General features: G+C 42.3%; 1 protein-coding gene across 3 annotated transcripts in view; it reads right to left on the bottom strand.

The window, feature by feature from the left end:
- The window catches only part of AGBL1 (AGBL carboxypeptidase 1), a 716,025-nt gene that overhangs the window by 578,249 nt on the left and 121,938 nt on the right, over window positions 1-15,838 (bottom strand). For all 3 annotated transcript variants that reach the window (XM_041753742.1, XM_041753740.1, XM_041753741.1), the window contains exon 6: window positions 10,665-10,702. In XM_041753742.1, coding sequence (XP_041609676.1) covers window positions 10,665-10,702 — 38 coding nt within the window. The remainder of the gene's footprint in view (window positions 1-10,664; window positions 10,703-15,838) is intronic.

Raw genomic sequence — 15,838 nt, 5'->3', positions numbered from 1 at the left:
CCACAACAGTTAAATATTTACCTGTCTTGCCAGACTACTGTGAAGTTTAATGGGATCATACTTGAAAAGGTGCTTGGTAAACTGCTAATATTAGACTTCTGTAAGAAACACCTGACTCACACCTCGACATAAACAAATAATTGTATAGTCAATCTTGAATGTGATGAAGAAGCTCCTGTGCATCCGCAGGGTGGGGAAATGTTTATCTTTTTGTCTATCTCTTTAAATCTCTGCAATACTTTATCTATGTCAGTCCATAGCCAGTCATTCATTATGCCAGGATGATACACGTTCTCAAAACTAAGTTAGAGCTCAGCAATCCTGGATATTAACCCCTGATTCCCTAGAATGGAAACAAAATGAGGGTATATGGGTCAACTGAATGGGCCAGATCTGCTGCATTCAACAATGTACTTACTCCTCTTAAAGAAAAAAAGCTTTTTTTTTTTAAGAAAAAGCTTCTAGAACACAGAGGCTAAAAACAAATGGGTATCATTCAACGCTCAGGGAGATCTAAGGAGATGAATTTACATTGCAACAAGCTTTATGCCCTTATCTGACCAAGTCCTGAAACTCCCAGGGTTTTCCAAAAGGTGGTGATAGGAAAGTGAGAGATGATCTTTATAGAGATTTACTAAGATCTAGCATTATACTCCCACTACACATACATCACCTTGTTTAAATCTTACCGGTTCTCCTTGGAGGGTATCATGTTCCCTGCTTTACAGGTGAAGTGGTTCCAGCATGGTCACTGAGGAATACACCTAGAGAGGCTCTGATTGGAATCCGCAATCTCATAAGAGTCAGCTTTGAGACCACTATGCAAACACTATTCTCCACCATGTCTTATCCTTGCAGACAGTAAGAGGTTTGAGCTTTTAGTAAACACACACCCTGCATACATGACCCTGAGCATCCCTCAAGGGGTATTCACACCATTGGCAAAGGAACACCATGGCCCAACCTACAGGCAGATAATCAAGTCAGAGGCAAAGCCCTGGATATAGAACTAGTCTTACGTTACTACCAGAGTACAGGACCACCTGGTTAAAAGACAGTATCATCCATGGGCTTAAGAATCAGGACTGGTTACAATCTTATCATAACAATATTTTATGTAGCCAGAACTTTTGTGTAGAGCAGGAAAAACTCAACACCACCATCCACAGCTCTGTTAGAGAAGTGTGGGTCCCTTTTAAACATGCTGGCCATCTTGAGAGGATGGTTCACCATTCTGCCCACACTACCAACCATCATAATCTCCACTGGATGCTGAAACTCCCCATTTAATTAGACTTGGTTCAATTGTTTAATTAAGTCTCTTAGTCCCAAGAGACCTAAAAGTTCCTCAACCAGGGCTCAATAATGAATACACAACATTTTGGATCTTTCCCTGAGTCACACTTCACTAGCCCTTCCTTATAACCACCGCATAGTAAAAACGAACACACTTTTCAGACCCCCTGAAGGACGTGTCCACACATCTTTAATCCACAATCTCAGACAACAGACTGAGCTCTGAGAGTGTCCTGTGAATATTTATTTCAGATGTTTCAAACTTGATTCCATTAAGCCCCAAAGAACTTCCATGGAAGTTTCTCAGAGTCAGTCAAGAGCCCCTGAAGGGAGTTATACAATAAGTTATGGGGATAAAAAGTAGAGTGTGAGGAATATCATCAATAGTACTATAGTAACGTTGTATGGTGACAGACGGTGCCTGCCCTTTTCGTGGTGAGCATTGCATGACGGGCAGAACTCTAGAATCACTATGTTGTATACCTGAAACCAAGATAACGGTGTAGGTCAGCTATACTTCAATAATAAACATAGAAGTAAAAAAATAAAGCAAACCAGGGAAAGAGGAGGAGCAAGGGAGAGACCAGGTCATCCTTCATTGGGATTTCTCACTTCTGCTTTCATTTTATCTGCTTTAGATGCATCATTTCCTTATTTTATTTTTTTTTTTAAAGCGGTCTTCTACTAAGGAGTTCCCAAACGACACATCTTATGGAGGCCTCCCATTTTTGCAAAGCCAACCTAAAGTCAAATGCAATGATGAAGAAGTAATTTAAGAGCACACAGGCCATCAGCAAGCAGAGTCCGGGTTTCCCCAGCTTTGTGTGACGGGTGGAAGGAAGATTTTGAAAGGAAGATTTTCTGCTTTGGAGGCAGTCATAACTGAATTCAAAGCGTAGTCCTCTACTTACCTTTTTTGGGACCTCAGGAAAATTAATGAACCTCCCTCACTCTACCTTCCTTGTACGTAAAATGGGCATGTAATGTGCCTGGCAAGTGTCAGCGCTCTGTATTCAATAGTCTGATCACTATTCCTTGAAGGTATTCTAATAAACAGTAATTCTCTTCCCATACCCCACCCTGCTTCCTATGTCCTAGAGGGGCGGCCGTAAACAGTTCAAGAAACATATTATTAACTGGATGGGGGATGCCTGTGGACCTTGGGAAGACAGACAGGCATTTCCCTCAAGTGGTGCCTTTGGCCTTGGCGGCAAAAGCAAGATCCAGGTTGTCAGAGGGCGTGAAGGAGATGGGGAAATATAACTGCAAGATTTGCTGCTGCTCACCAGAGGCAGCCCTCAAAAAAGCTGCTGGGGATGCTCCCCGCCCTCCATAAGTCCTGTTCAATCATGCTCACATCACTGGGGATGCAACAAATTCCAGAGGCTTTTCCAACCCAGGGCTCCACTCACCCTGCCTCCTCCCAACTCCCTTAAATAATGGCTGAGCAAATGCCTCTGAGACCATCTTCAGCTAATTTCCTTCAAGACATGCAAGCTGCTAACGCTGGGAAGTACAGATAGTGTGGAATAGCAAATATGGCCAAAATTAGATTAAAATAACCTCCTGATAAACAAATTACTCACTGAAAATAAATATTCCATCGCTGCGACCACGATAACTAAAAGAAGAGCACCACCACATGGCAGAAAGAGGAACTACACATTACACATGCCGCCAAGGGGCCAGGCCCTGTCTGCCCACCCAGCTCCAGAGGAGTCTGACCAAGGGGCAGGGAAGGGGAGCTAGAGGGACAGGTAATATCCTTCCAGCTTAAACCTTAAAAATATTTCTGTACTTGTGCAAAAGACAAAAATATTTTGCAGGTATATCTGAACTTTGAGCCAAGGGGGGGTGGGGTAATGTTCAAGATGAACATAGCGTGACATAATGGGAGTCTGATTCTTCCTGTCTCAGTTCCCTTCCTCTCCCTCACCCCATCATTCATTAGATTTGCCTTGATGCTCAGCCTCACAGCAGAGACTCTGGCCCCTTCACAGCCATGTTGTTGTGCTGGGCACCTCTTACCAGGTCCCATGCTGATGCTTATATGGGATGGACCACGTACTGCTCTTTTCTCAATGACAAGGCAGATCTCCTGAAAAAAAAAAAATCTCCCCCCCAAAAAAATCCTTTGGATACTTATAAGTATTTATATAACTTCCTTTCATCTTTTGGTCTTATCTTCTTTGAGCTAAATTAGCCCATCCTCATTATTCTCTTCTTGGAATGCATAGGGCTCAGATCCCAGGCATCTAGAAACTGGCAGTAAGCTCTGCAGCTCACAAACGGTGTGCATTGTGTAAGCTTTCCCAACTTCAGTTCTTAACACCTGTAAAATGGGGATTATAACATCTCCTTGATAAGCTAAATGTATATACAGTGGTTGACACACTGAGAACTCAATAAACTGGAGCTCTCTGTGTTGTCATTTCAATCCAGCAGTGTGATGGATGTAGCTTGTTATTCTGCATTCATACAAAGTCGATTGCAGCAGTCCATCCCAGTGTGACAAATGCAAAAATCTATCAATATTACTTGAAGCAGATTTTTGGTTCATCACAGAAATATACTGCATGCCTCTCCAAAAGATATGGTGGAAGAAAAGCCATTGAGTCTATAATCACACCACAATTTGGTTCTTTCCAGGGACAGAAATTGGGCTGACCTCTTCATTAAGGTATGTTGAAAATAAATGTATGAGACTTAAAGCAAGAAATTGGAATTCTTCCCTTATCAACATTTACGGGTTAGCAGCAGCTCTGGGCACAACCCACTTCAAAGTATGGGGGATATGGTAGGGACCCCAGCTCTCAAGGAGCTGTATATACCCAGTAGGAAAAAATACATATGCACATACACGTCTGCAAAGATACAGGAATCACTGATTATAGTATGGTTAGTTCTTACAAATATAAATATAAGGCTTTATAAAAGGTTTAGTAGGGAATATAATGCTGCGCAGAGGAGGGGCTGGGTAGTATTCAGAAGAATCCCAGACAGAGGTATTTGTGCTGAGACCTGAAGAAAGAGCCAGTGTCATCTGGACAGGAAACTTTCAAAGTCTCAGAGATCTGGGTAGGGTCGTTCCCTCTCTCTGATGGTCAGTTTTCCCATATGAAAATGAGGAGATGAAGGGGTTGGGTAATACCAATAGTTTCCTGGGGTATAGACAACAACATTTTATTATAATCACCAAACTTGTTAGATTTGATCTTAATCATTTCAACCACTAAAAAGAATTGATAATTATGCAGCATGATAGAGGTGCAAATTATTGCTATAATGACAATTATATTATAATACATAAATGTTTCAAATCATCATGCATTACATTTATACAATGTTATATGTCAAGTATATTTCAATTTTTTTAAAGATCAATAATTTCTAGGTTCTTAGGGGCCCTATATTTTTGTGAATGAGTCTGTGAGGCCATCTTGGGAGGAAATCAGTCGGAGGTGGACAGAGCTCAGAGTTCTCTACTAAAAATAAAAAATAAAATAAAAATTGAATATCATTGCACTAAGCAACCTCAAAGGTTTTTTCCAGCTCTGATTGTCTGACTCCATGGCCCTCACCTGGCAACAGAAGAGGAAGCTATACCATGTGAGCAAAATACTGTTGAGGCAGGTCGGAGCCCCCGAAGCCAGGAGGACAGGCCCTACGGAAACACAGATTATACACGAAGGCTGCCCTGACTCACTGCTACTTGTGTATCATCACAAGATCACAGGAATCACAATACCAACCATCCTAAAACATAGATTGTCATTCTGAGACCTTTTCAGAGCTCCTACAAGTCCTACAAAAGCTTCAAGTGGGTACATCCCCAAAATGGTTCATTCTTTGACATCTTGCAGGAAAGCAACTGTCTGGCTATCATGCCCTCCCATCACTGCTTTCCTGACAGCCAGGACACAGTAGACATCGCTGAGAACATGAGGGTGTCTCTACAGGATCGAGGCTTTGGGCACAAGAAGGCCCTCCTACACACCCAAAACAACAGGATGACGACCCACCCCAGGAGCCAGCCAGCCAAAGCATTAACAAGGAAGACCAGTGACAAGTCTCATCTTCCTGCCAAACCTCCCATTAGCTTGCTTGCATCTCTACCTCCCTCTATCTTGTCTCCCCTCTTCCTTTATTAACTTACTTCCCTATGATCAGCACCTTCCCCAGGTCTGTCCTTCTGCAAACTTCTAGACTCCTCTAAATGTTAATTCTTAAGTTGGAGAGTAGTCTGAAGTAAAACCATCAACTTCTTATTAAGATTTAGGGCCTAAACCAGAAGGTGTTGCAGGTGATTCCTTGTTGTAGTTATGTGACCTTTAAATCTGGGCAGCAAGGTTAGTACCAAGACATTATTTGAAGATTCATCACTGGAGCCAGTACAAATCAGGCTGGATGCCATTGCCACATGCTCATTCAAGTGCTACTTCCAGGGCCGCAATTTTTCAAACCTGCATTGATACCTAATGCTCATGGAAGAGGTGTTAAGAAATGAAAAGAAAGAGGGAGAGGTGGGGTGGGAGGGTAGGGGGAGGAGGGGAGCAGACAGTGAGAAAAGAAGAAGAGGGTGAGGAAAAAAGAAACACAGACAGAGTTACAGGGACAAGGTAGAGGTCCCAGCAGAGGGAAAGGCAGACTGTAGGCAACGCACAAGATGGAGAGAGACAAAGGACAATATGTTGCTTGGGTTTATTAGGGGGGAAAAATTGCCTGTAATAGAAGCACTATTTCTTAATCAAAGCTTTATTAAGTTTTGGTAATGAAAAGCTAAGTGGTTTTGCGTAGGCGAACACATACAAGGGCAACATTTTCAGTATGGGGAAATTGAAGTAGGGTTTGTGCACGTGTGAGCAGAGCAGGGTAACATATGCCATGAAAGGAATGGGATTTGGATTAGTCAGTCCTAGCACCTACACAAAGGACCCTTGAATGGGCAATGCTTTTTTTTTTTTTTTTTTCATTTTTGGCATCCTAAATTGTAATACAAGTCTAAGATGTCCAAGCTTATTTTGCCTACTGTCGCTCAGGAATGGACAGAGACAAGAGACATCTTCCAGTGCATTTCCATCTCCTGCCATCCACCTATCCTACACTGGCTTCTCATGTAGTAGCTACTGGATGGAACAGAGAGCTGAGCGACATAAAATTGTCCTCTGCAACCCAGACGCTCCTTCCCTCTCTTTTTGTTGCTAAGGTGGGCAGGCTCCCAGGTCCTTGGTCCTGCTTTCCCTGATACTGGTAGGCATTGCCTCCAGCCAGTCTCTGTACCCATTAGGTACAGAGAGGATCTTATTGGCCTCAAATTCCCAAGCTCACCCAAGTTTATCACCACAGAAGCACTGACTACCCCCAAGGTAGTAGATAAGTCCTCCCAGCTTTATTTTGACTGAAGAGTGCTCTTCCTTTGTGAAGCAATTCAGAGATATATTACCATGCCTACTTACATGTGACTAGTAAGCATCAAGACCACACTAATAAGTGGCCAAAAAGATTATGCCTCTAAGAACAAGGTTCACATAATGTTCACACAAACATTCCCAGATATCCGTGCCAGATGGTAAGGGTTTGAATTTTAGGTAGAAACGAACTTCTTGAATTTAGATTCAGCTGAAAAAAACTCACCTGGGATCCAAACTGACAGACGTTCCATGTCAGGTCTTAACTATGCATAATGACAATACAAAGCAACTAGAGTATTCTGTGACACTCACCTGCCCCATAGCAACCCCAGCCCAAGTGGAGCGGTACCATCCTTAGCCAGACCCTCCATGCCATGCGATACTTTGGTTAGGCTGGTGGAATAAAGATGGTGACTACCTGGTGTTCTGTTACTACTCCTCCCCAAAGCCATGACACACTTTGCTATTTAAATACCTTTCCTGCTGAGCTCAAATATGATCTCAGAATCCTTCCATCCACACATGGGAGTTGGCACTTGTAATGGAACCTATTTGCCCTCCTTGTTCTAAGATCCTCTAGATCTTTAGAGCCTGTTTCCTCATGGGACACCTGGGTGGTTCAGTGGTTGAGTGTCTGCTTTTGGCTAAGGGCATGATCCTGGGGTCCTTGGGATCAAGTCCCACATCTGGCCTCCCTGCGAGGAGCCTGCTTCTGCCTCTGCCTATGTCTCTGACTCTCATGAATAAATTAAAGAAAAAGAAAAGAACCTTTTACCTCCCAAGTAATTTCTGCATATCTAGAAGTGACTTTCTGCCATCAGTATTTTTCCTTCTTTTAAACCCACAGGAATGACACAAAAGCTGGGGAATTTAAGATCAGTTATGAAAGAAGAGTATTTCTATGACATACCAATCCACTATTTGGAGAGAGTTTATCTGAAACCTGGAAAGGTCTTCAACTCATGGATCTGGTCAAATCTACATCAGTGATTTTCAATGGGAGGCCATTTTGACCTCCCAGGGCACCTTTGGTGCTGTCTAGAGACAATTTTGTTCATTATAACTGGGAGTGCTACTGGCATCTGGTGAGTCAAGGTGAGAGATGCTGCTAAACATTTTGAAATGCACAGAACAGTCCTCAACAACTAAGAAATATCCAGTCCAACATTGTAAGAATGCCAAATTTTGGAAACCCTGATATATAATTAAAATGGAGTATTCAGTGGTAGAGAGAACATTGGGGAAGCTCTCATCCAACTCTCTGATGTTATAAAGAACCTAAGATCCAGACAAAAGTTTATGGACAACTAAGCAGGATTAATAAATAACACCATACACCCTTTTAATATGACAATAAAACCTGTTTTATATGTGGAGGACAGCAAGTTGTCAGTCCCCTAACAGTCTATTAGTATAGTTAAATAGAGATCAGAACCACAAATGTTAAGATCGTTTGTTTTATGTGTGTGTTGTTGGGTTTAGGTAGTAGAAGGCAGTACTGCCATTTTTATACATGAAAATTTGTTTTATTTGTTTTATTCATTCATATATATTCATTTAGAAATCATCCATTCATTTTAATGTTTAGTCCACAAATTTATCTCAAGCTTTTCATTGTGCTGATGCAAATAATTAATCTAAAAGGTGACCCATGCCTGCAAAAGTTTGCCATCAGCTGGCAGAGATGGACATGAGTGATTCCACCACAGTGGACGTGATGCTGAGATGGGAGAGCCTCTGGGAACTTAGAGGAAGTCCTCCAACCCAGTCTTGGAAGGCAGGGAAAGTTGGTGTTCTTTTTCTTTTTTTTTAAGATTTATTTACTTATTTTAGAGAGAAAGAAAGTGCGGGCAGTGGGAGGGGCACAGTGGGAGGGAGATAGATAATCAAGCAGATAATCTGTTGAGCAGATACCCCAACCTGGGGCTCAGTCTTAGGACCCTGAGATCATGACTTGAGCTGAAATCCAGAGTCAGCCTCATAACTGACTGAGCCACCCAGGTGCCCCAGGGAAAGTTTTTTCAGAGGAAAGGTCTGAATTGAGCTCTGAAGGCAAAGTAGAAGTGAGAAACTATCAAAGCTGATCCTCTCCCACAGCATGCTCAGTTTGCTAAGGACAGCCAGTGTGTTGAAAACCTGAGCCTGAATTAGTACTTTCACTGCTTTTTGGTTTTCCCTAGGTCCATGCCTGGTGCTTCATATGGAAATAGTTAATAATGGGCATGTGCCTGCTTTCAGATTTCTTTGGGGTTTTTTTTTTGAATATTTTTATTTATTTGACAGAGAGAGAGAACAAGCAGGGAGAGTGGCAGGCAGAGGGAGAGGGAGAAGCAGGCTCCCCACTGAGCAGAGAGCCTGATGCAGGGCTCAATCCCAGGACCCTGGGATCATGACCTGAGCCAAAGGCAGACACTTCACCGACAGCCACCTAGGGTGCCCCTGCTTTCAAATTTCTACACATGGTAGGTCCATTGTGTATCAGAACACTTGGATACTTGATTCTAAGCCTACAGACTGAGGTGTGTGTGTGTGTGTGTGTGTGTGTGTGTGTGTGTGCGCGCGCATGCGCGTGTGCTTGCGTGTGTAGAAAAGGAGATCAGTCTTTTTCCACTTTAAGGGCTCTCTTCTCTTCCCGAGAGACATAAAAGCCTCTACCACCTAGACTGGGCTAGGGGACACAGGAGAAAGCCACTTTCCCAAGGCACTGTATTCACAGACTGGCTCACCCAGCCCCTCTCAATTCCCTTACTTCCTGCATCCCAGAATTCTTTGGGCACCAAACACCTGGTCTTATCACCAGGAGTGTCAGGGTGGGCAGGTAAATAGCAAGAACCAAGATGCCAAACCTGAGGTGAGTTCTGTCTTAACCTGTCCATAACCTGCAGGTAATACTTCCCCTATGCCTATCTCAAGGGCTATGACCTCTCATTCTTCAGTCTTCCAACCTGTGCTAAATATCTTCATTCCACCTGCAGGACAGGTCCTGTGTATTGTAGCAAGTTCCAGTTGAACAAATGAAGTTGAGATTTCATTTCTTTTTTTCTTCAGCCTACAACAGGAAAGTGCTACAGTGATATAGCTCTTTTTCTGTGCTTATAGTTGACAGAGATACACGGTTGGGGGGAAAAGGTGTTTTTATTTTTATTTATTTGTAAGTTTTATTAAAGTTCACCTATTACCCACAGGCCTCAGGCTCCCTATAGAGAAACAAATATCACAATCGAAGGAAGTGGTTTCCAAGGTGCCAAATTAAAATAGATGAAGAGGTAAGGAGGGAAAAAAATAAAAACATTACGCAAAGACTTCTTCGTTCTTAAGCACATGGTGTTTTCTATTATATTGCACACACGAAATTGACTTCCAATGTAATTAGACCAGAGCTACTAGGCAAAAAAAAAAAAAAAAAAAAAAAATTCCTCAAATTATTCAGACCCCCAGAGCTATTCTTTTGCAATCACTCAAGAAACTGAGAAGAGAGCCAACTTTTTAATATAAATTTGTTATTAGAATCTACACTGTCCAAATGATTTCCAACACCCCACCTGCCTGAGAACACAGATTCATGAACTGGTATCAGAACCAAAGGTAAGAGTCCTACTTCCCACCTGCCTGGTGCCATCACCTTTTCTTCTATAAGACAATCTTACTGGAAATGGGACTTTATTCCAACAATGCTTTATGGCCCACTGGTCTTTGTTAGAAGGAACTGGAGAGTTCCTCAGGTCTGCAGAAGACAGTTCTGATGGCATTATGTATAGGCATGGCCACATGGACAGACATCAACTCTGTCTGCAGCCTTGGGCATGGAACATCCATAACATTCTCCACTTCACCTGCAAAGACCCAGGAATGGCTCTATTGCCTTCCAGGTTGAAAATGAGCCATGGAGCTACAGAGAACATCTTTCACTGAACTCAGAGGGGAAAGAAATAACCACTTTTCAAAAGAGGTGCTTACTGGATTTCAGCAATGCTGCCAGAACTTCAGTGGCTGCCCTAGGGAAAGAGAAAGAAAAGTAAAAGTCAATGTTCAATGGTCTTTTTGTCAGCCTATGGATCCCAAAGCCAGCAGGCTCATTGCTGCCACCTAACAGCCCCATTATTAATCAGAGAGCAGGCATTCTATGGATTGCACCACTGACTATTAAAGAGGCATAAATGCAGAATTGCTCCAAGCAAAGTGTCTGTCTTGAAAATGGGTCACAGGAGTCCCACTGTTGCTGAAATTATCTCCCCCCTCCCCATCTTGCCTCCCACCATCCACTACCTTCCTTATACTATGCTCCTTATATTTCTGTTACTCATCCCTGCCAGAGCTCTTGTCCATCTCTTGGTTTATACTTGAGAATCCTGGGAACTCTGGAGGATGGGCTGGGAGGGGGTGGGACATGGAGGCTGAGTGAATGCAGCATTGCAGTGTAAACTCCTTAAAACCTTCATGCCCCTGGGGACATACAGGAAAACATTCACACATTGGAAAGCCATGCTGGTTCCTTAGGGAGGTAGAGAATGGTTACATCATGATTTTTCTTCCAAATTCATTGTTTTCTTCCATGGAAGAATTTCACAACCTTTGCACCAATGGGAGACAGATAAGGATGAAAATGCCTTTGACCCATGTCTTAGCGACCCTTCAGCCTAGGCCTTGAGCCAGTGAATGTCATGCAAAGACCCACTTACTGGATGGAGGAGAACTTCAAAGTATTGAGGACATGATGGTGTGATCCTGTTTATCTCTGTTTTTGTTTTTGTTTTAAGAAAAGGAGTATTCTACATGGTCCTAGTAGTTTATCCTCAAGGCCTGTTAGAGAGTGATCTGTTCTCCAACATACGCCCCCAGTCCTCAGGGTCTAAAAGGTTGGGTCACCCCTCCAAGGTCAAAGAGAACAAGTCAAAGAGGCTGGGTCACCCTTCCAAGATTACAGATGTGTAAACAGAGTGGAACCCCCACCCAGGAACCTCACTTCCCACCTCTGCCTTCTGTACACCTGTTATTCTTCTGAGGCTCCCTCACTGGCCCTGCCCTGGCCTCTCCCAGGTTGATGAAAGACACTTTTCTTTGCAATATATTATCTAACATTGGGCAATAGAGCCAGCAGTAAAAATAAAAATAAGAAGTTAAGTTAAACTAAAATTAAATAAAAGTCTAGCACTTGAGATCTATGGCTTCCCACAACCAACAGAGGAGACCTGCAGAAGGAGCAGCCTGGAACTCATAAGCCCTAGTGCAAACCCACAGCCAGGATAACCCCTCTCAATAGAGACTAGCACAACTACAGGGCAGTCATCAAAAAGGTGAAGCTAACTGTCACCATTTCATTTATCCTTCCCAATCATGTTTGCTTTTGGCTTCCCAATCACCTTTTGGCTTCTTCAGCCCCTCTCTTTCATAACCCCACCTACTCTGGCAACCATGGATTCAAGAAAAAAGACATTGAAGGTGTTACTGGAAACCCCAGTAACAGTGTGCCAAATCTAGGAGCCACAGTGCATAGGGCCTGAGCTGGTGCAAAAGGAAAATCAGTCCTGGGGGCATGAGGGGAAATAGAATAGCCACATTAAGAGGGTTAGTAGAGAAGGAAGCATGAAAAGAAATAATGAGGATATTCCAAGCAAAGTACCCAGGCTCGTCCTTGATCACAGGCCAGGTCTATCAGGTGACCTTGCATTTTTGATTTGCACGGCAGGTTTGTTTTGGGGAGTTTGTCACAGAGCTAATGATCCATTAAATAATAGTTTTACGAGGGACACACTAGAGGTGGGGAGGGGCAGGCAGACCAGTCAGGAGGATTTGAGGTAACAAGGGCTCCAGACAAAAGGGTAGTGTGGAGGGGAATGGAGAAAGATGGGTTTAACGGAAACTTGGAGCCTTGCTACTCATAGCATGGGGCTCCCACCAGCAGCTTCACATGGAGCCAAGCAGAAATGTCAACTCTTAAGCCCCATTCCTGTCCTGCTGAATCTGAACTTTTATGCCAACAGATCACTCACATACATGTGGATGTTGGAGAATAATTGGCTTAGAGGTGGCATTGGTATGGCTTGGCTACTCTTTAATGTCATAAAGAAGATTCAAGGCAATTCCCAGATCCAAACCTTCTAGAAAATACCTAATAGTGTGATAACATAGCAAATAACTATGAATCCAAACAGTCACACTAAATGGCAAGAAACACATGGTAAGCATTGTAGGAGTCAAAGAGATGAGGCTTATTCTTGAGTAATGAGAAAATATTTCTTTCTTTCCAGCTTCTAATTGGGGATCACCACATAGTGTAGTGGGGGGTATGATTAGGGCAATGATAAACATAAGGTTTGAGACCATAACCCAATATTCTAAAGAGATCAGATTCAAGTCCATAGGTAATAAGGCACTTTTTTATATATATAAAAAGGTATGGTGACAAGAATGGAAAAGTGAGATGAAGGTTGTAAGCAAAGAATTCACAAGATTTGGTGATAGGCTAGTTGTAAAAGTCAGAGTAAAGGGAACAGTTGGTGGTGGCCTGAAATGTTTAGTCAGGGTAAATGGGAGAACAAGAAAGCCATTAATCAACTAAGGAGAGAAACTGAGGTGTTTAGAGAAGATAATCATTTTGATTTGGGACACGCTGAGCTCAGGCTGATGGGGATAGAGCTACACAGAACTTTTCAGAGTGATGCTAGAAGCATAGATACAGAATTCTAGAGAAATCTGGAGTTGGAGATATATATTCATGAGTCACTATAGTAATAATGATCACTGAAGCCACAGGAACAGGTAATATCTGTGAGGAAATGCAATCAAGAAGTGAATAAAGGTAGCCCCCAAAGCATCTCCACTAAAAGTCTCAGAGAATATGAAATCAAGGAGGGAGAAGGGGAGCAGATGAGGGGGTTCTGTTTGGAATCAAATGTTCTCTAGATTTTCTAGGTACAAGTATTTCTCAGACTGCAAGTTGTGACCTAGTAGTTGATAGTAAAATCAATTTAATAGGTTTTGCCTAACTTGTTAATGAAACTGTATCAGCAGGAATAGACTATATCAGAGTTGTTTCCTATAGCGAAGGTCAGCTGTGATTGGAAAAACTTTTCTTTCAATGCACATACACACATGCGTGTATATTGAGAATGCAATATAAATGTTTTCCCTTAAAAAAAAGGCTTATAAAAATGTTGTCTAATGTATAGTGTCATCTGAACAAGAACAAATGCCTGAAGTCAACTAATGAACTGATGGACAAATATAAAGTATTTGATCTCCCACAGGGTGCCAGAATCCAGGCACCAAGTCGCTCATGTGAATGTCACACAGAGTATCTGTATTTTTGGTCTGTTTGGTGGACAAATGTCTGGAGTTCTGGTCCACGGTCTGAGCATGTCTCTATGCTTCTCTCCTGCTCTCCTGGTGGAACTAAGATTGTGAAACCTATCACAAATGAGGTTAACTGCTTTGTCTATACATACAAAAAAAAAAAAAAGCAAAACTTTAAGCACCCAAAGTCTAAATGAGTAAGATAATAATACTCAGTTACTTCTACTCCAAGAATAAATGAAAAAGCAGAGATTAAATTAAGTAAAATTAAATTAAAATCTGCCATGGTTCCTGAAACATAATGTGAACTTGAATGGCATCACTGAAAGAACTGTGAAAGCAAAGGTTCATCTCTTATATGTTTGCAGACGGTTAGCCTGCTCAGTTGTCATCTGCCAGTCAGGAGAGGTCACTGGAGAAAAATGAGTCCCCATCTCCAGTACATGGAGAAACAAAATGACCCAATTATCTCTTGAAAGTAAAATATTCTATGATTCAGATGACCTAGATCTAGAAACTGCCCCCTACATTGTTTATCTACATTGTTGTATAATAAATTACCACAAACTTAGCAGCTTCAAATAGCACTCATCTATTATCTTACAGTTGCCATGGAACAAAAATCCATGGCTTAGCTAAGGTCTCTGTTTATGGTCTTAGAAGAATGCAGTCAGATGGAAACTCAGCCAGGGCTGAGTCTGCATCTAAAGGTGCTGGTGGGGAAGGGTCTGCTTCCCCACTCAAACAAGCTATTGACAGTACCATTTCATTGTTGCAGTAGCACTAAGGCCCTGGTATCTTGCTGTCTGTTGGCTGAAGATGATTATCAGTTTCTTGAAGCTACCTGCAATTCCTAGAGGCTGCTCACTGCTCCTTGCAATGTGGGCTTCCCCAACAAGACTACTTTCTTCATCAAAAGGGAAAGTTACTACAGTGAGTATGTAAACAAGACAGAGTCTTATATAATATAACATAATCACAGGACAAACATGCCCTCACTTTTGTCATATTCAGTTGATTAGAAGCAAGTCCCAGGTTTCACTTACATTCAACGGGATCAGAATATACAAAAGCATAAATACCAGGAGGTGGGGATCATGGGGTGGAGAGTATCTCCAATTCTACACACCACACAAAACCTCTTGCTATTTTTAGCATTCAGATACCAGGATCCTAATATTCTCCTTATCAAGATATGACCTTCCCTAGTCCTCCCCTTTCTAGAGAATGGTTTCTGAGAAACCAAACATGGCATCCTCCTCACCTAGTCTGCCCTTATCACGTATATCTGGGCACACTCTCAGACTCCCCCATTTGAATGTCTAGAATACTCTTGTCCATTCCTTCTGATCTCTGCTGTTTCCACCCTAGTGCAAGTGCATGGAGGTCTGGGACCTCACTGAAAAGTGTAATTTCTAAAGTTTCTTGAGTTATTAGCCCTTGGTTGAAATTTACAGTTTAATTTCTTGCATAATAAATGCAAATGAGCTGCATGATCATTTTAGACATATTAGAAAATATAGTTAAGCATAAAGAAATGGAATAAATGAAAATCACCTGAATATCTCTCCCCTACTACTGCCATAGCCCCAGAACAAATCTAACCATATCTGTTCTAGGCTCCTTTCAAATTGTTCTTCAAGCTGCAACCAGAGTGATCTTCTCAGGAATATCTGGTTAGGGTACCCTCACATTGCTACCCCACACCCAATCTTGCTCTTGGCTAAAAATCCAAATCTGAAACATGGTCCAGGAGGATCTACCAAATCTGGCTGCTGCCACCCCTCTACCCACCCTTGTCTCACATCACCTTCTCTTACTATCCATATTTCTGCCCC

This window comes from Vulpes lagopus, chromosome 4 (assembly GCF_018345385.1).
Source record: "Vulpes lagopus strain Blue_001 chromosome 4, ASM1834538v1, whole genome shotgun sequence".
Taxonomy (NCBI): Eukaryota; Metazoa; Chordata; class Mammalia; order Carnivora; family Canidae; genus Vulpes; species Vulpes lagopus.
Note: the sequence above shows the minus strand (reverse complement) of the source record. Positions and strands in the feature narration are given on the sequence as shown.